The sequence below is a fragment of the Pongo abelii genome, chromosome 3 (genome assembly GCF_028885655.2).
Source record: "Pongo abelii isolate AG06213 chromosome 3, NHGRI_mPonAbe1-v2.0_pri, whole genome shotgun sequence".
In the NCBI taxonomy this organism is placed as follows: Eukaryota; Metazoa; Chordata; class Mammalia; order Primates; family Hominidae; genus Pongo; species Pongo abelii.
The window spans coordinates 116,003,815-116,024,415 of record NC_071988.2 but is presented as its reverse complement, the minus strand read 5'-3'; the positions used below and the strand labels follow the sequence as shown (position 1 = coordinate 116,024,415).

Sequence of the window (20,601 nt, the reverse complement as noted above, 5' to 3'; positions counted from 1 at the left end):
ATGGGATTACAGGCGTGAGCCACCGCGCGCAGCCTCAATTCATCTTATAGGAAGAAGAAAACTAATTGAGAAAAATAAGTAGCTTAGTGCCCACATGAATCAATACAGGTTGAGTATCCCTTATTTAGACAGCTTGGGACCAGAAGCATTCAGAATTCAGATATTCTCAGATTTTTGAATCTTTGTAGAATGCAGGAGCATCCCTAATCCAAGAATCCAAAATCTGAAATGCTCCGATGGTCATGTGAGCATGTCAGTGTTCAGAAAGTTTGGGATTTTGGAGCATTTTGGATTTTCTAATTAGGGATGCTCAATCTGTATAATGAGTAGTTCAATAAATGGGCACAGATAAAATTAGGGAGAAAGCCCCCGAAAGCATAAAACAGATATATATGAATAATGGTTTGAAATTATTTTGAAGACATATATGCAAGAAAAGGGATACTTGCCAATAACCTAAGAATACTCTGAAATGTAATTAAGCACTTATTAATAAAATGTTATTAAAGACTTATTGTGATATTAATTTTCAGTAACCACTTATTTATTCTCTTTAGAAAATATAAGAATTTGGATAAAGATGGGCACATCAAAAGTGAATAGAAATGTAAGAAATCTGACATAAGTTATTGTAGCATATGGCTTTGGAAATAATGTTTTATAACATGTATAATTACAAACGGTATGTGCTGATCTCCATTTTCCTACTCATCTCTGAAGGGAAAGAACTACAAGGAAAATTGTACTAAGACTATAAATTAAATGAATGTCAGTATGGTCTGAGACAGAAATGAGAATTACAGTAGCTCAGCAAGGACAATCAAATGATACTCTGGGTGCTAGCTTAAAAACACACCTTTTGAACAGGAACCGGCTCAGGCTTGGGTGTAGCAGATGCTCTGAGGAAAAAAAGAAAGAAAAAGAAAAAAAAATAATGAATTTTTATAAACTTGTAGACTTCTTAATGGAATTTTTACTATTATAAGTCTTAATATACTGAATCATTGGAATTTATAGTTTCATAATTCATAGTTTTTACTATTCACAATCTTCTAATTCATTCATGTAAGTCAAATGCTGCAAGATTCAACATTTTACACACTAGGTATTCAACAGCAGTCTCTGGTTCTCTACAAATTCAACTGAGGAATGACAAACATCAATCCTGTTTGTGAGTGCACCCATGTTTAATCGTTAAAGCTACCCCCCACCTAAAAGGGTAAAGTATAATAAATATGACCTTCTGATCTTTGAGTGGCTCCTCAACCATCTAATCTGACTCCAATCTCCAACAGTATCTGTCTTTTCTCCTAACATCCATGAACAACATCCACGGGATATTGGGTCTCTGTGAAGATGCTGAATACATTCTAGTTGAATTGGGTCAATGAATGAATATTTATTCTGTATTCCTATTCTTAAGGGTCTATGCAAGTTAATACATTTAATTTGCTAAAAGTAAACTGTAGGTCCTTCTGCTAGACTATAATTTCAGTGAAGGCAATGACCATGTCCCATCTGTGCCTGTATCAGCACAGTGTCTGGAATGTAACAGGTCATCAATAATAAGTGTGGAAAAGAGAGAGTGAAGAAAAAGACAAAATCCATGTATATAACTTGACTATTTCCAAATTCAAATTAATTTTTATTTTAAATATATGCTTTTTGTACTATGTTATTATTGTGCCTTTGGTTAGCATGGGCTCAACAGTAACAATAATTGGTTTGGAGCAATTATCTCATATAATCTTAACCATACCCAAGTAAAAGCTGTGGTTATCCTAATTTTTCAGAGAAGAAACTTCAAAAGAAGTGTAGGAAATTGCTTAAGATGGAGCTGAGGCCCACCATTGTTAAATATAACAATATACTGGTTGTATTCATGGACAGGAACTAAATGACTGGGAAAGCCTCTAATGTTTTAAAGCCTATTTACTTAGTGTTAAGGTATACCTTATGTTTAATATGCCAGTAGCAATTTGATTCCACTCATATCACACTAGCTGGAGGATAACACATCAAGCACAGAATTCAAGAAATGTAAGCATAGCAGGTAAATACTAAGTGATGATCATTTTAAGCTATAAACCATGAACTTGTTTTACTTTAAAGACAACAGATCACAAACAGAAGACACTAGCACAGGATATTCGGTCTCTATGAGTATAATCTAATAATGAACTCTGATCAACATTTTTAGCAGCAACTGAATTTTCTAAAAACAGTTAATTTGGTTAGCTATGGCAAGCACTGAGAATTGGCTAACCTAATGAGAGGTAGCAATGGATGTTAATATTCAGTTACTGCAATACAGATTACACTCTGTGCAGTTGCACAACCTTCTATGTATACTATTTAATAGACAACTTTTCTTTTAGCTTGTAGGGTTATTATAATGAGCAAAGGAAACAAGTTCAAGTAAAGAACAGTGGATTCCAGTGAATAAGGAAACCTATTTCTCAAACTTAGAATTGTTGTAATTGTCTTCCTTTTCTTTAGACAAATATTGAGCATCTTTTACTTTAACAATGTCATAGATTACATAAAAACAATAATTTTTAAAGGATGTTTAAAAAATTGAGGTATAATTACGAAAAAAATTCTTCCTACATTTTCTCTTCAAATCCTGGCAAATATACAATGGGATAACAGATCCCCTTTGAACTACAGTGATCATCACAAGTCACTTCTGTGTAGTGTGAGTTTCAAACCAGCAGAGAGAGATCTTGGCAATGGCTTTGTGCTATGGGCTCAACAATTTTCTTATTGTTCACTCTCCTTGGTGTGAAGCCACTGTTCAGGAGTAAGCCATGACGGTGATATACCAGTGCCTCAGCCCAGTAGTATCCTCAGTTCATGAAATTCAAAGAACGAAGCCATCAATATGGCTAGAACAATCTATGTGAAGCTGATTGACTTTTGTAAAAGTAGTATCCAAAATAAAAATCCCTGATGCATTATAACCAGTTTCAGAATCTCTACCTGAACAGTTGAAAGGAGTTTTAAGTGATAACTGACTATATTAAAAACTAAAATTGTGATGTACCAGTTAGAATAATGTATAGGAAAAATTATGCCATAAATAAACAGCAGTCTTATCAAGAATTAGATGCAAATGAATCAAGCTAAACTGCATCTTTTGAATACCCAATGCAGTGTTACACTTAAGGTATATTTTTAACTAATTAATGTAGTTTCCTAAAACTGCTTTATAAAATAACTTGTTTTTTAGTTAATAAGGTTCCGAATGTTCACACTAGTGTTTAAGAATGAGGAACTAGACAATAGAACTAGAATGATAAAGATTATGCACATTACTCATTATGTCTTGCTGACTCCCTCAAGCATCTAACATACTTAACTCGTAAACAATCATACAGAAAAAAAGGAGAGTGTTTGGTTCATCTTCTATGAGATGAGCTCTTGTCTAAGTTTCCCACAGCATGGCCATCTTTGGATCCACTGACCTTGGGACCCATAAACACTAGGGTACATCATTAATCACTTTAATTGCAAAGCTGTCAATCTGTAATAACAAAGCAACTCTAGAAGGAAAAAAGTGAGCACTCAAGAGTGCAGAAGGATGTCTTTCTAAACAGTTTCCTCACACTTTATTGCATATTCAGCTAGTCTACTGTCCCAAATACTCAAACCTTAAACATTTAAATCACTATGGCAATGTATTAGGTTTTTCTAAATGGTTTGAGATTATGTAAAGATTCTATTTTCTATAAACAAAAGTACAAAATAGTTATATATCAGCATATTATAACAGTTTGTGGCTTATAAAATACTGTACTCTTCACATACACATGCACTCAGTCACACACTCACTCCTTTTCTCCCTCTTTGCATCTTCTCTATCTTACTATATAGGAACTTTTTTTCCTACAGAGAGAAAGAAATAACCCAAAGCTGGTCAGGCTTTTTGAAGAGTAAAAGAAAGAAGGAAAAAAGACAAAAGCAGCAGAATTGCTTTAGCCCGTGTGAGTACCAGTGGCCCTCTGTGCCTGTGCTTGATTTTAAATTTATGAGTGTGGCTCTGATATATATCCAGAACAGGCAGTTACCATTTGATAATTATAATACTTCTCTAAGCATATCTAATTATAATATATCTAATTATAATACTTCTCTAAGAATTATAATTATAATAATTCTGTAAGTAGGGTGAGTGCTTTTGTTGCAATAATCCTTTTCAGGTGGCCATGAAAGTTTATTAGGGTTTGAGAAGAAATTTTCATCAACCAGATAAGTCAAGCCAGAGAACCAATGGATGGAAGAAAGGAAGAAAATAAGAGGGTATTAGGGCAGAGTGTGAGTGATATCACCCCAATTTGTTATTTTAAAGTTCAAATGATTAATACTTAAATACCTGAAAATCACTAAGAAAGAAAGCATTTTGTCAAGTAGCAAGCAATTTAAGCAAATTTAAATTTAAGTAGCATAAGCGGAAACAAAGACTAACAGCTACCTTAAATTTATTCTACTTGCCAGGCACTCAACCACATATCCATATAACTATATTTTTCATTTATAATAATCTCATGATTTAGGTGTCATTCTCTGATTTTACAGATGAGAAACTCAAATGCAAAGGGGAAAATTGGACAGGCGCGCTGGCTTGTGCCTGTAATCAATCCAGCACTTTGGGAGGCTGAGGTGGGTGGATCACCTGAGATCAGGAGTTTGAGACCAGCCTGGCCAACATGGTGAAACCCCATCTCTGCTAAACATACAAAAATTAGCTGGACGTGGTAGCGTGTGCCTGTAGTCTCAGATACTTAGGAGGCTGAGGCAGGAGAACTGCTTGAATCTGGGAGGCAGAGGCTGCAGTGAGCCGAGATTGTGCCACTGCACTCCAGCAAGACTCTGTCTAAACAAACAAACAAACAAAGGGGTAAAATGACTTTATCAAGTCATTCACCCAGTTTGGAGTGGGAGACTAGTTATCATCCCAAATGTTCTCCAAAGACTTTGCTCTTCAGCACAAATTGTTTGAATTTCTAAAATCAGTGTCAACCCAAGCAAAATGGCTTTCCAGTATCACCCTCTCTTCTAACTCCTCACCGTGGAGGGGGCCATTTTGTGGGAAGGGCACTTATTCCATATGGGTACAGGTCATCTCTAAAGGTAACCACAGTCCAAAATTATATAGAATCGTGTCATGGAAGAATAAGAATCAACAAAGATGTCATTTCACTCAATGTGCCAAAAAAAAGAAGTCCAAAACAAAAATTACTGTGGGCACACCCCAAATTGACTTCATCATCTGGCGATATTCCATGTAAATTCATTTGGTCAAAGCCTCAATCTTCTAAAGTATTCCAACAAAGATACAACACTTAACTTGTTATCTCCTTAGGTACCTTTATTTTAAAATATTAGTATATGACATATTTTTAAGAATAAGTGTTTTATATACCCTATAATTTATTTGCATACATCTTTCTTAAAACTGTTTTCAAATTATGTGCAAAATTTCACAATATTCTATTTGATTTCAGAGGGAGAAAACTTATTGTTGTAATTCTACATTTATTTCCATAGTAACAGTTTTATGAGGGAAAAAAAATTATTTGCCAATTGTGCCTCATGACCACACTCAAAAATAACTTCAGAATCTTTTAAAGAAAAAAATCCATTTTTCTAAATAGTATTTATAAAATTTTTATATCAGAAAGAATGAAGAGATTGCATAATTTTAGATGTATTCAAGAATAAAAGAAATTTCAAATTTAAGAGTAATTCATTATTACTATGGAAAAAATTTCATTACAGTGAAAATATCATTTCAATAAAGGGTTTCTATAAACAATCTATTTTATATGTCCCACTGTTAAGAAATGGCAAATTTTATTATACAGGGCCAGACAGTAAATATTTTAGTCTTTGTGTGTCAAATGATCTCAACTATTCAGCTCTGCCACTGTAGAAAGACACAGACAAAACCTAAATAAGTGACCATGGTTGTGTTCCAACAAAACTTTAGTAAAAACAAGCGGTGGGCAGGATTTGGCCTGTAAGCCATCATTTGACAGCCTCTAGTTTAGATCATGTTAAGGTTTTTATTATACCAAACTTTCTAGTAAGTAATTCTACATGACCATGCCTCTTTTGGTCTCTAAACCTCGTAATCATTCTGCACAATGCAAAGCCCTAATTACAATATGTTCAGATACTGATATAAGAAATGAAAGTGAAACATATTATTCCTTCTGTGGTTGCAGGACACTACCTTTAAATTCTTCTTATCTCCTCTACCCAAAACTTTTACACTGTTTACAACTGTTTAGGTGATCCATCTGAACTTCCATACCACCCATTCAAATGAAATTCATACCACACTACACTGATATTGAAGTTTGGTGAAGGGTCAGATTTAATATTATTGGACTAGAATAACATTTTAAGCACTATTTGTAACTCTGCTAGTCAGCACTTCAGTTCATTTGCTAATAAATGATAAAGAGTGCTAAAAACCTCTTTCATCCCTGCTTCTACATACTATAAATGGAGCTACTAGTAATTATTTTTTTAAAAAATCCTAAAAGAACAAGTGAAAAGCATGCACCCTGCATTTTTATGCAAGGGAAGAGACTGACAAGTATAATTCCCTTCTTTCCCATTATTTTCTACCAAAACTGTATATTTTTTAACAGTCACAAACTATACTATCTTTAGGAATAAAAAAAAATCAATCTGTACTAGAATTGCATTCTCTGAAAACTTACTAAGGTCCAATGGTAAGTAATTACTTTTACTTGATAGATTTTCTCTTCCAACTTCAATCAGGTAGATAAAAAATATAGTTTTATCAACATAGTACTTCATTACTAATATAAAAGTAATAAAACTTGAAAAGCAAATAATCTGCCTGTGAAAAATTAAGAGTCTACATTTTATTGGCTCTTTTGTGACACTACTAAAATGCCCTTAAAACAAATATAGTTGGGAGGCCAAGGCGGGCGGATCACGAGGTCAGGAGATCGAGACCATCCTGGCTAACATGGTGAAACCCCGTCTCTACTAAAAATACAAAAAATTAGCCGGGCGTGGTGGCGGGCGCCTGTAGTCCCAGCTACTCGGGAGGCTGAGGCAGGAGAACGGCGTGAACCGGAAGGCAGAGCTTGCAGTGAGCCGAGGTCGTGCCACTGCACTCCAGCCTGGGCGACAGAGCGAGACTCTGTCTCATAAAACAAACAAACAAACAAACAAAAAAACCCACCAAATATAGTTAAGATTCATATTAGGAGAATAAGCATCAATAACAGAACCATATTCAAAATTCTTTTTCACAGGCTTTAAACAATGTATATAAAATTAACTGCTTCAGGAAAACTTTGATAAAGGTCAGATGCTGAATGAGGGTCATATACAGGATAATAGTAGCATAAGCAAGCACAATTCATAACCTGAAGTTTGACTATTTATTTTTTTCTTCCTTTCAAGAAAAGCTTAGAGCCCTAAAGAGACAGAGTTCCCGCCTTTCATATTCAGGCCTTCTCTTACGAAGCTCTTTGTTGATACAGGAATTCTTTGAGGAATAGAACAAATAGCTGAATAAAGGTTGCATTAGGCACCATATAGTTTCTTTGTTGACATGAGGGTCATAATACCTCCCTTGCAGAACTGTTTTGAGGATGGAATGAGGTAATGTAACATATCTGGTGGAGTGCTTGACACAAAGTAAGCAGTGATAGGTGGCACCTTCCCCGTAAGCAGATGACCTGAACTCTGGAGTTCTGGAAATTACTCTATTTCTGATTATATACTATTAGAATCAAATTACTAACAGGATCAATTTCAAGGAAAACAATAACAACAAAAAAACCTAGAGATAAGCAAGAAAATATCACTTAATGGGTACCTACCAAATGCCAATAATTTCACTTGACCCATCATATAAATTATCTCATTTATTCTTCCTGACAAAGGAGTATGTTCTCATTTTAAATATAGGAAACAGAAGCTCAAATAGGCTAACTTGACCAAAACTTAAATTTGAAAGTGGCAGAAGCCGAATTAGAACCCAAGTCGTCCAGAAGCCTATATGCAGCCCTAACATTCTACTTTCTGGCTGCCTTCTGGAATAACATCAAAGAGAAAGTTATAAAATAACTTTGGTAAAGAATTTCAGAGAATAATGGCTCCAAACAATGAATAACTACTTTCTATTAACAAACAGCTATTCATTTTCAATGACACGTTTACAGAATGTCATTTTTGGTTTAATTCAAGTAAACACAGAAGTTACTCATTGTATATAATATATACATATATGTCTATGTGTATTCAATATATACAGATACATAATATATCTGCCTATCTATAGAGTGAACACTTTACAGGCTGTACAATATGCATATAAATAAGAGATTAAGTTCTGCACAAAATTCCCAGTGAAAGCTCAGTAAGCAGATGCAAAAACAAAGAACAGGTTTCAGTCCATTGTTCTTTACTTTTCCAGAAAAGAGGAGTATTTTTTCCCTACAGCAATGGGAAATCTCTAATAATTTCATTTTTCAGCAGGATGGGGTTGGAGGTTCCTTAGTGAACACCTTCTCTCATGCTAAATTGGGTGTTCTATTTAAAATAGTAATCAGCTTCTGACATTAGTAGTCATGCAGATCCCAAGATACCACATCACATAATCTTCTTGTGGGTCTTGGGAAAATAAAGGAAGTGGCATCATGGTCCCCATTACAACTATCGATGGTGACATGCTACCAATAACAGAATGAATTAGATTTCAGGACTGATGTGTGCCCCATGATACAGGGGGTTGCATACTGAGCATGCAAGATTTACAGAAATAACTACGATGGTTCCTTCTAATTTTGTTTTGACTACACATTCATATAACTGCATATATACCTGATCACTGAATAATACAGTTTTTTTAATCATGTTCAGCTCTTTTTGAATCAGCCTGCATTTTTATAAACATAAAAACAAACAACCTTATGTTATAGTCGGAATCTAGCTCCTGTCAACCTGCTAATCCTGTAAGGATTAATATGGCCTTCTACATTATCAGAAATTATTTAACCAATCAACTTATCATTCCCGACTGATAATTATTTTACCCAGCATCACTTCAGGTTCAAGGGCAACACTCGCACTGTGTCTTTTCCTTAAAACAATTGGTTATTTCATGAACTTATTAATTAGTTCCACAAATATTTATTAAATCCATGATACAGAAGGCTCTGTTGTAGGAGGTGGGGCAATGGTAATGAATAAAACAGATGGGCTGGGCATGGTGGCTCACACCTGTAATCCCAGCACTTTGGAAGGCCGAGGCGGGCAGATCACAAGATCAGGAGATCAAGACCATCCTGGCTAACACGGTGAAACCCTGTCTCTACTAAAAATACAAAAAAATTAGCTGGGTGTGGTGGCACTCACCTGTAGTCCTAGCTACCTGGGAGGCTGAGGCAGGAGAATCGCTTGAACCCAGGAGGCAGAGGTTGCAGTGAGCTGAGATGGTCCTACTGCACTCCAGCCTGGGTGACAGAGCAAGACTCTGTCTAAAAAAAAAAAAAAAAAAAAAAAAATACAAAATTCCTCCTTTGAAGGTGCTTTCATCCATTTGAGAGAGGCAGACTAACAAGCAAAATATTTCACATGGTAGTAAGTGCCATGGAGCATAATAAAGCAAGACATGGGAAAGGACACACTATTTTACACAAAAGGGTCAGAGAAGGCCTCTCCAATGAGATGAACTCTGAACAGAAACCTGAAGTACAGAATTCCTGGCAGTCCAAATAGTAAGTGCAAAGTCCTGAGGAAGGAATGTACCAGTGGGGCTAGAATGGTTCCAGGAAAAGCTGGGGAAAGCAGTGAGAGATAAAGCTGCAGAGATGGCTGGGGGCCAGAACACATAAAGTACATGAACCCATTACAAGGAATTGGTCTTTTATTCTGAGTGAGATAGAAAAGCATTTCTAAGGCCAGGCACGATGGCTCATGCCTGTAATGCCAGCACTTTGGGAGGCCAAGGAGGGTGGATCACGAGGTCAGGAGATCTAGACCATCCTGGCCAACATGGTGAAACCCTGTCTCTATTAAAAATACAAAAATTAGCCAGGTGTGGTGGCGCACGCCTGTAGTCCCAGCTACCCAGGAGGCTGAGGCAGGAGAATCACTTGAACCTGGGAGGTGGAGGCTGCAGTAAGCCGAGATTGCGCCACTGCATTTCAGCCTGGGAGACAAGAGTAAGACTCTGTCTCAAAACAAAAACAAAAACAAAAACAAAAACAAAAACAAAAATTGCTAAATGCAGTACTTCATTTTGGAAGAAGGTTAAATCCAAATCTCAGTGTTAAGCAATAAATGATCTGTACAAGCCTACTTACTAAAAGAAAGGAAGAGAGAAGGAATAAAAACTGCCCCAAATATTAAACATATTGTGATGAACAAAACACAAATAGAAAACAACAAAATATCTAATTTGTCTTCCATCTTTTCAAAGTATGAGACATGCTATTTGAGGTTCACCTTTATATGTACCCTGTCCTATGCTAATACCAGAGGCACATCTCTTTTTCTATTCCTGTCCAGGCTAAATATGTTAAATTGCAAACCTTTTTTGTAAAGTGAGTATTTCGAAGTATTTCAATAAAATTTAAGGGGATAAGTATTCCAGCATTCAACACAGCCTTATTAGGACAACAAAGTCAGTCTGCTATCTTTTGTGTAGAACACATGAAATGAGGATTCTTCACAATCTCAACTTAGCTTTTTCCAGTTACATAACACTTAAAAAATAATTTTGGGTGAGTTTAGATATTTTTAAAAATCTGCAGGTATTCATAAGAGTCAAGGAATTTAAACATTAGTGACCAAATGTGGCTACTTTAGCCATAGATAGGCCAAGTCTATCCTCGTTTAATAACTTTAAGATAAGCCTTGAATTTCACATTCATTAATAAGTAGAATCTTGTCCAACATCCTTATCACTAAATCTCATATTATTAAATTAAGTCAAGGCATTCAAAGTGATAATAATATCTACATCTAAAAATAGGAACTTAAAAGCCAGCTAAATTTTCAAATATTTATTTTTACAACTTCTTATATTATTTGTGATTTATCTCACATTTATACCATCACAGAACTGAAACTCATTCAACTGTTTATTAATAATCTTTATTTTTGTTTATAGAAAACTGAATTTTGCTTATAATAGAAGACTTGTTTATATTACTGATTGATAATTTAATGGATTTTGTTGAAAATTTAAATTAGAATCCCAAAGCTTTTCAGTATTAACAAAATATTAGTATCTTTTTTTCTAACAAGGGAACCATAGAAAACATAAATTATATTCTTCTTCTTCTAATACCTTTTCTATGTTACAGTTTAAAAACCTGAAACCATAGCCAATTAGCAACACATTATGTCTAATTCACTAAAAGGTAAGCTTCTCTTAATTCCCAAGAGAATTAAGTGGTGCACCCTCTCTCCACCACTCTTTTGAGTCTAATAGATTAGGAAATGACCTAAAATGCTGCGAAACATACACAAGTCACAACGTACGTTACTCATCATGGAAGCTCAACACCCAAACTGGACTATACTTGTTCAATGGGACAAATCCACTAAGCATAAACCTTGAAAACTGTGGCAATGTGAAATTGCTACAAAAGTTCCTAAATGCTTATTCTCAATTTCAGTGCTTATCTCCCTGCAGACCAGGAACAAACAGTTCAGACTGGTACCAGTCCAGGACCCACAAATTAAATAGCACTGACCTAGAAAACTGTTTTCACACTTTTATCACAGTGGGTATCAGAAATACATTTTGTATCATTATCTACCTAATGCAAGTATGAAGCAATAACATACATATTTTCCTGTGGAACCCATTAAAATATATTATTTTTATTTACAAAACAAAACAAAGTAGCTGGGGGGAAAGGATGCTGGTCTTGACCCAAAAAAACTGAATATTTAAGCCTCAGTTTGATAAACACCAACCTTGACTCAAAGGTGGAGATCTCAGAAAGGTCTGGAGGTCTGATAGGCCACATAATAAACATGATGACTGGCTAATAGGGGTCACAAACAAATGTCTACTGAATTGCAGTGAAAAAGCCCATTCATAAAATACTATTAAACTATTTTAACTTTTAAAAAATTCTGCAAGCAATAATATCCTCAAAGACATAAAATAAGCAGATCTATCAACAACACAACAATTAACGCAGAGCTCTGGCTAGTACATGTCTGCAAAGCTCATCGCCACCAAATTTGCTTCTGACATAAAATTACTGAGAAGAATAGAAATGCTGACCATGGATTACTATATGTGTTGTTCCAACAATAACATCCTGTAGCAAGTGCTTATAAAACTGAACTAGACAAGAGAGATTTCCCCTCTTTGGCGATGACTAAAATTGTGAAGAAGCCAGACACTGATGCCTATCTCTTAAGATAAATAATCTGAAAAGTATTAGATTCCTTGTGGGAGAAAAACATATCCTCTAATCTGAGTCTTCCTTACTTTGGCTCCAAGGATCCCCTAAAACACTGTCAGAGAATGGGAATAGGAGATTCCTGTCATATTAATTTCCTCTTTTATTAGAGTCACAGAAAGATCTGAGACCTTGCAAAGGATAACAACCACTGCATAGAAAGAAACACATGTTCCATGCTGTGATCTTTAAAAAACTATGATAAACGAAAAAGCACGCATGTAACTCCAGCATCAAAGTTACGGACTCCTCTCAAGATAATGATCCGTTTCTCCCAGAACTATTTTGTAACTCTTTTGGCTGCTTTTCTAAAATGTTCTTGCTGAATACCAATGGTGAGTTTTTAATTCAAAAAACTTTCCCTTAATGAGCATCGTCTAACTGGAATAAGCTGTATCACTGTATCAGGGATTCTTGAGGACGGGAAGGATCAACTGGCCCACAAGATCTCTTCAAGCTCAAGGGAACTTGAATAATACCACTACCACACAGCCTGTATCATGCAGTGTTCTTCCTCATTCTGAAAATCTGTCTATATTAGCTAGTTATTTTATTTTTCTCAGGAGTATACTATTTGTAACAAGGTGGAAGGAACTCAGAACAGATTGCCAAATAAACCCGACACTAATACAGACTTCAAAGATAAGCAAATCATAGGTACATTTTTTAAAAATCATCTAAGTTAACTGGGAGCGGCAGCTCAAGCCTGTAATCCCAGCACTTTGGGAGACCAAGGCAGGGGGATCATGAGGTCAGGAGATCAAGACCATCCTGGCTAACACGATGTAAACCCTGTCTCTACTAAAAATACAGAAAATTAGCTGGGCGTGGTGGCGGGCGCCTGTAGTCCCACCTACTCAGGAGGCTGAGGCAGGAGAATGGCGTGAACCCGGGAGGTGGAGCTTGCAGTGAGCCAAGATTGCGCCACTGCACTCCAGCCTGGGCGACAGCGAGACTCCATCTCAAAACAAAACAAAACAAACATCTAAGTCTTAGCCTGGTTAATTTGATAAGAAGTATAACACAGCCTCAAAAATGTCCAGTATTCCAGAGGTAAAAGCAGACTGCCCAGATTCTAACCCTAGCACCTCCATTTACTAGTTGTTCAACCTGGGGCAAGTTACTTAACCTCTCTCAGTTTCCTTGCCTGTAAGATGAGAACAGTAATAACAAGGTATTTATAAGGTAATAATAATAAGGTACTTAGGACACTAAACCCAATATTGTTTTGTGAAAGCTACCTCACCAGACTTATTCCAGAAAATGTCAGTTCTTGGCTGCCATAATAATGGGAGAGTATGGGAATAATGAGAAATGAAATAATTCAGGTCCAAATTATCCATAACACATAAAATCACCCCTCAGTTCCTAGAATGAAACTAAAGTCCACCTGTCTTCTAAACAGTCTTCTCAATTAGCAACAATCCAGGGCTTGGTGGCAGCTACATTAGCTTCTGTAAAGTTCAATCAAAGAGAAAGCAGTTATATGCTGAATCACCAAGGTGAACTCAATGACTCCTTTTCTGAATTCCCCCCAGGCCCTTCACTGAATCCTAGGTACAAGGGACAACACCTAGGCTCACCATGACCTAGAACTACGTGCATTTGTTCCCAAAGGCAATGTTTAGGGGACAGTGTGGGCCTTGGATGCTTCTGAACCATCACAATGATTGGCAATGGAGTCCACTTAGATAAGAAACAGTCACAGGCTGGCCAGAGAAGAAGCTTTGCTCCTAATCCCCACAAAGAAATCCAACATATTAAAATTTTCTCTACAAGTGCTTCCAACTATTAAGTTCTATGAATAAAAAAAGTTAAGATGACACAAATAGCCAATGCCAAAAACATGTATATTACTGTGTATCCAACATGTTTCTTCCTTTTGCATTTGCATCAATGGTTATAACCCAAAGGCCCAGTCATAATGGCAATAAAATACAATAATTACAGAACAGAGTAGCAGCTGCATTCATGGACCACACCCAAGGCTGTGGGTGAGCTGCATACCACAATTAATGTTGAGATCCATATTTGAGGAAAATTGAACTTGCATTATAATCTTTGTTCCAGTTTCGACATGCACAACATCTAAGAGTTTGGCTTTCAACCATGGCCTTGTTTTCAGCCGTCTGTCACATAAAATTCCAATTTAGCATCTCACTGATCTTCTGTTTTCTAGGGAAACCTACCCCAAAGCAAACACTGGCATATGCTGATGCTTTAGTGTTCCAGTGAAAACAAGATGTAGCATGATTCGCTGCTCTTCTTGTTGAATCTGTGCCTTATGTGAATTCCAGACATCAGCAGTTAAATGTGCTACAATACTGATGAGTATGGCTAGAAGAAGACAGAGCCATAGAACAAATATTTGACAATACAGCAGCCTTGTAAAAATAGCACTAGATAGAAGGTCTGGTTCATATAATTACAACTTTCCATCTCAGAGCCACCAAAAACATGTTACAACCTAGATACTTGCTGTAGCCTATGTTCAATAAAATTGGATACTAAGAAAACTAGTTTCTGAAATTTGACAAAATTCTCAGAAAACGCTTGAGAAATCAAAGAATCATAATAATATCTTTTTCATTTTTTCAGGTTTCATGATAGAAAACAGCAAGTTGGTCGATGTGAAACTAATCACAATTTCTTACTAGGCTAATCAAAATCCTTATCCTATATTTTCCTTAGTTTACCAAAAATAATGAGCTAAAAACCTACTCAACTTAAATTTATCATTGCTATAACTGAAATGCTTTAGACAAAAAAAAAAATTATCATAACTACTTTTAGAGGTGACCCAACACATGGTTTTACTAAAAACATTTAAGATCAACATCTGCTTACATAACTTACTTATGATTAAATTTTTTACTAAACCCCCTCCCCGCAACACACACACAAAACAGATCATGACAGTTCATTTTACAGAAAAATGGAATAGGGAACTGATTTATTATTTCACCTAGAATAAAAAATAAAGCAACAAGAAAAACCAGAAAGCCCACATTTTTATCCCCCAACAATGTTAGTATTATAATCCTTAGTCATACTTGAATATAATTCAAGGTTCAGTATATAAAACAAATCAAAGCAAAGCTTCTTTGGTTAAAGTACAAGTATAGGCAGAAAACTCAGAATGTACTCTACTGGGCTGCTGTAACTCCACCTTAGGATACTCAAGACAGACTTTAACATAGTTGAACACTCATACATAGACAGGAAAACGGAAATTCAGCAAGAATAGGTTGACAACTATTTTATTGCCCATTCTACCACAATTAAATGCTAGCCTTTTTTATCTATGCCTTGGTCTGCTCATTTGAGAGATGGCTATAATAATTTCCACTTCACCATTACAAAGAGACACCACAATATCAAGAAAATAAAGAACAGCATGAATTTTACTTAGCGCCAAGCAAGACTTAGGTCTCAATACCATCTTAACAACAATAAACTTGCCCAAGTTGATGCAAGGCTGGTTCAACATATGCAAATCAAAAAACGTAATCCGGCATATAAACAAAACCAAAGACAAAAACCACAAGATTATCTCAATAGATGCAGAAAAGGCCTTGGACAAAATTCAACAGCCCTTCATGCTAAAAACTCTCAATAAATTAGGCATTGATGGGATGTATCTCAAAATAATAAGAGCTATTTATGACAAACCCACAGCCAATATCATACTGAATGGGCAAAAACTGGAAGTACTCCCTATGAAAACTGGCACAAGACAGGGATGCCCTCTCTCACCACTCCTATTCAACATAGTGTTGGAAGTTCTGGCCAGGGTAATCAGGCAGGAGAAAGAAATAAAGGGCATTCAATTAGGAAAAGAGGAAGTCAAATAGTCCCTGTTTGCAGATGACATGATTGCATATCTAGAAAACCCCATCGCCTCAGCCCAAAATCTCCTTAAGCTGATAAGCAACTTCAGTAAAGTCTCAGGATACAAAATCAATGTGCAAAAATCACAAGCATTCTTATACACCAATAACAGACAAACAGAGAGCCAAATTATGAGTGAATCCCATTCACAATTGCTTCAAAGAGAATAAAATACCTAGGAATCCAATTTACAAGGAACGTGAAGGACCTCTTCAAGGAGAACTACAAATCACTGCTCAGCGAAATAAAAGAGGACACAAACAAATGGAAGAACATTCCATGCTCATGGCTAGGAAGAATCAATATTGTGAAAATGGCCATACTGCCCAAGGTAATTTATAGATTCAATGCCATCCCCATCCAACTACCAGTGACTTTCTTCACAGAATTGGAAAAAACTACTTTAAAGTTCATAGAGAACCAAAAAAGAGCCCACATTGCCAAGTCAATCCTAAGCAAAAAGAACAAAGCTGGAGGCATCACACTACCTGATTTCAAACTATACTACAAGGCTATAGTAACCAAAACAGCATGGTACTGGTACCAAAACAGAGACATAGACCAATGGAACAGAACAGAGCCCTCAGAAATAATACCACAGGTCTACAACCATCTGATCTTTGACAAACCTGACAAAAACAAGAAATGGGGAAAGGATTCCGTATTTAATAAATGGTGCTGGGAAAACTGGCTAGCCATATGTAGAAAGCTGAAAGTGGATCCCTTCCTTACACCTTATACAAAAATTAATTCAAGATGGATTAAAGACTTCAATGTTAGACCTAAAACCATAAAAACCCTAGAAGAAAACCTAGGCAACACCATTCAGGGCACAGGCATGGGCAAGGACTTCATGTCTAAAACACCAAAAGCAATGGCAACAAAAGCCAAAATTGACAAACGGGATCTAATTAAACTCAAGAGCTTCTGCACAGCAAAAGAAACTACCATCAGAGTCAACAGGCAACCTACAGAATGGGAGAAAATTTTTGCAATCTACTCATCTGACAAAGGGCTAATATCCAGAATCTACAATGAACTCAAACAAATTTACAAGAAAAAAACAAACAACCCCATCAAAAAGTGGGCAAAGGATATGAACAGACACTTTTCAAAAGAAGACATTTATGCAGCCAACAGACACACGAAAAAATGCTCATCATCACTGGCCACCAGAGAAATGCAAATCAAAACCACAATGAGATACCATCTCGCACCAGATAGAATGGTGATCATTAAAAAGTCAGGAAACAACAGGTGCTGGAGAGGATGTGGAGAAATAGGAACATTTTTACACTGTTGGTGGGACTGTAAACTAGTTCAAACACTGTGGAAGACAATGTGGCGATTCCTCAAGGATCTAGAACTAGAAATACCATTTGACCCAGCCATCCTATTACTGGGTATATACCCAAAGGATTATAAATCATGCTGCTATAAAGACACATGCACACGTATGTTTATTGCAGCACTATTCACAATAGCAAAGACTTGGAACCAACCCAAATGTCCATCAATGATAGACTAGATTAAGAAAATGTGGCACATATACACCATGGAATAGTATGCAGACATAAAAAAGGATGAGCTTATGTCCTTTGTAGGGACATGGATGAAGCTGGAAACCATCATTCTTAGCAAACTATCGCAAGGACAAAAAACCAAACACGGCATGTTCTCACTCATAGGTGGGAATTGAACAATGAGAACACTTGGACACAGGAAGGGGAACATCACACACCGGGGCCTGTTGTGGGGTGGGGGGAGGCGGGACGGACAGCATTAGGAGATATACATAATGTAAATGACGAGTTCATGGGTGCGGCACACCAACATGGCACATGTATACATATGTAACAAACCTGAATGTTGTGCACATGTACCTTAGAACTTAAAGTATAATAAAAATATATATATATAAATAAAAATAAATAAATAAACTTGCCCAAGTTAATTAACTTCTCTAAATTAGTTTCCTCATCTATAAAGAGGTTAATATCACCTACCTCACAGGGTTATTCTGAAGATTAAATGAAGAAATCTATGAAAATTATCTTACCCTATACCTATACCTTGTAGTTAGTAAAATAACACAGAATTGGCACACGATATCCATGTATTTACCATATGAATCTTTTCAATGTTACAATCATTATATGGTACTTTCATGGGGAAATTCATTATTAACAATTTATCTCACTATTCTGGCACTTCAGTAGTGGCTGAAATAAAAGATTTAAATGAAAAAAGTTATAAACGGAAGTTAAAAGCATAAGGATTCTTCACACTAATATTCAATTCTACTAGATGACAAATCTATTATGAAATAACATTTGACAAATTTACATACGTTGCAGAATAAGTTTTTCTCCATGTATATACAGATGCTCCTAGACTAATGATGGGGTTATGTCCCAGTAAACCCATTTTCAATTGGAAATATCTTAAGTAAAAAATGCATTTAGGCTGGCGCGGTGGCTCATGCCTATAATTCCAGCACTTTGGGAAGCCAAAGCAGGCGGATCACCTGAGGTCAGGAGTTCAAGACTCCTGGCCAACATGGCGAAACCCCATCTCTACTAAAAATACAAAAATTAGCCAGGCATAGTGGCACGTGCCTGTAATCCCAGCTACTCAAGAGGCTGAGGCGGGAGAATCATCTGAACCCAGGAGGAGGAGGTTGCAGTGAGCGGAGATCACCACCACTGCACTCCAGCTGGGGCAACAGAGTGAGACTCCATCTCAAAAAAAGAAAAATGCATTTAACACACCTAACTTAACAAACATCAAAGCTTAGCTTAGCCTACCTGAAATGTGCTCACATTAGCCTAGAGTTGGGCAAAATCATCTAACAAAATGCCTATTTTATTAAAAAAGTATTGAATATCTCACGTTATTTATTGAATACTGTACTGAAAGTGAAAAACAGAATGGTTTCATACCATTGTAAAGTCAAAAATGAGGACCATTTGGTATATATAGATACAGATATATATAGATATAGAATGTATCTATACATACACATTGCATATACCAAAGGCATTTTATTATATACTATGACAGTAAACTTTAAAAACAATTGATAAAACCTCTTCACAAATTTGATAATGCTACTCATTCCTTTAAACTGTTCATGCTCTTATATCATATGCATTTGTCAAAATTATAATTATATGATTGTATACTGAATAGCTCTTTTATTAGCTAGTGTGGTAGTTGCACGGCAGCAGGTACCATTTCTCTCTTTTTCACACCTATCTTCCTGAAGTATGTTTTGAAAGAATGTATAATCTGTGTCTTTATATATATGTATGAATGTATGTACGTATGAACGTATATACATATATAAATGAGTACATATGAAGAGAAAAACGACTAGATGGATATCTACCAAAATATGCTTGTTTTCTCTAAAGGGCAGATAAATTTCTTTTTTTCTGTATCTTCCAAATGTTTTTCAATATATGTGTAACTGTTCACAAACAGAAAATAGCTATTAAATATTTTCTTAAAGATACATGTTATTAAAAGCTAACAGACAATAAGGAAAACAACAGCATTAGCTTGAAAAGCTACTTAAACTCAAATGATTTCATTGTCTCTGGATGGAAGATGGCCTCAAAAGGGATTACTGCATGTACTCATGAAAAGGACAATGCAAAGAAAACCAATTTACTAGTTTTAAATAATAAAATGATTAAAATTATATGAAGACAACAAAAGATTATAAAGTCCAACAACAAAAGACAGGATGAATAGCTCGTTCTTGGCAAAGACTTTTATGATATAGTCATTTTTCAAAGACAAATTATCTGTGAAGATAACACTGGAACAGTGTAAATAAATATACTGACAATGTGAAAGAAGAGATTTTTTAAAAATGTATTTTCAGAAAATATTTTCACATTTCCCACAAGCTTACCAAATTTATTCATCCTCCAATGACATGGCCATATAATACTCTCTGTGGAAAGCTGAATTTCTTGGTAAGAAATGGATTTCAAACATGCAGGTGGTAAACATAACACATGGAGAGCTCTGTAATCTGGCAAGGAGGGATGATCTGCAGGATCATCCACATGACACACTAAGGTAATCCAAACAGTGAGTGGGGCAGTGGTTCACACACTTCTTTAGGGCCCACAATAACCACAAGTGCTCTTTATGGACCCTGTGGATTCTCTATTGAATTCTGATACACTGGATTCTCCCATAATTTGGCTCAGCA

The 20,601-nt window shown here is 35.9% G+C and overlaps 1 protein-coding gene across 3 annotated transcripts in view; it reads right to left on the bottom strand.

The window, feature by feature from the left end:
• Positions 1–20,601, bottom strand: part of PDLIM5 (PDZ and LIM domain 5) — a 215,723-nt gene that overhangs the window by 94,969 nt on the left and 100,153 nt on the right. For all 3 annotated transcript variants that reach the window (XM_002814977.6, XM_009240198.4, XM_009240200.4), the window contains exon 4: positions 857–899. In XM_002814977.6, coding sequence (XP_002815023.2) covers positions 857–899 — 43 coding nt within the window. The remainder of the gene's footprint in view (positions 1–856; positions 900–20,601) is intronic.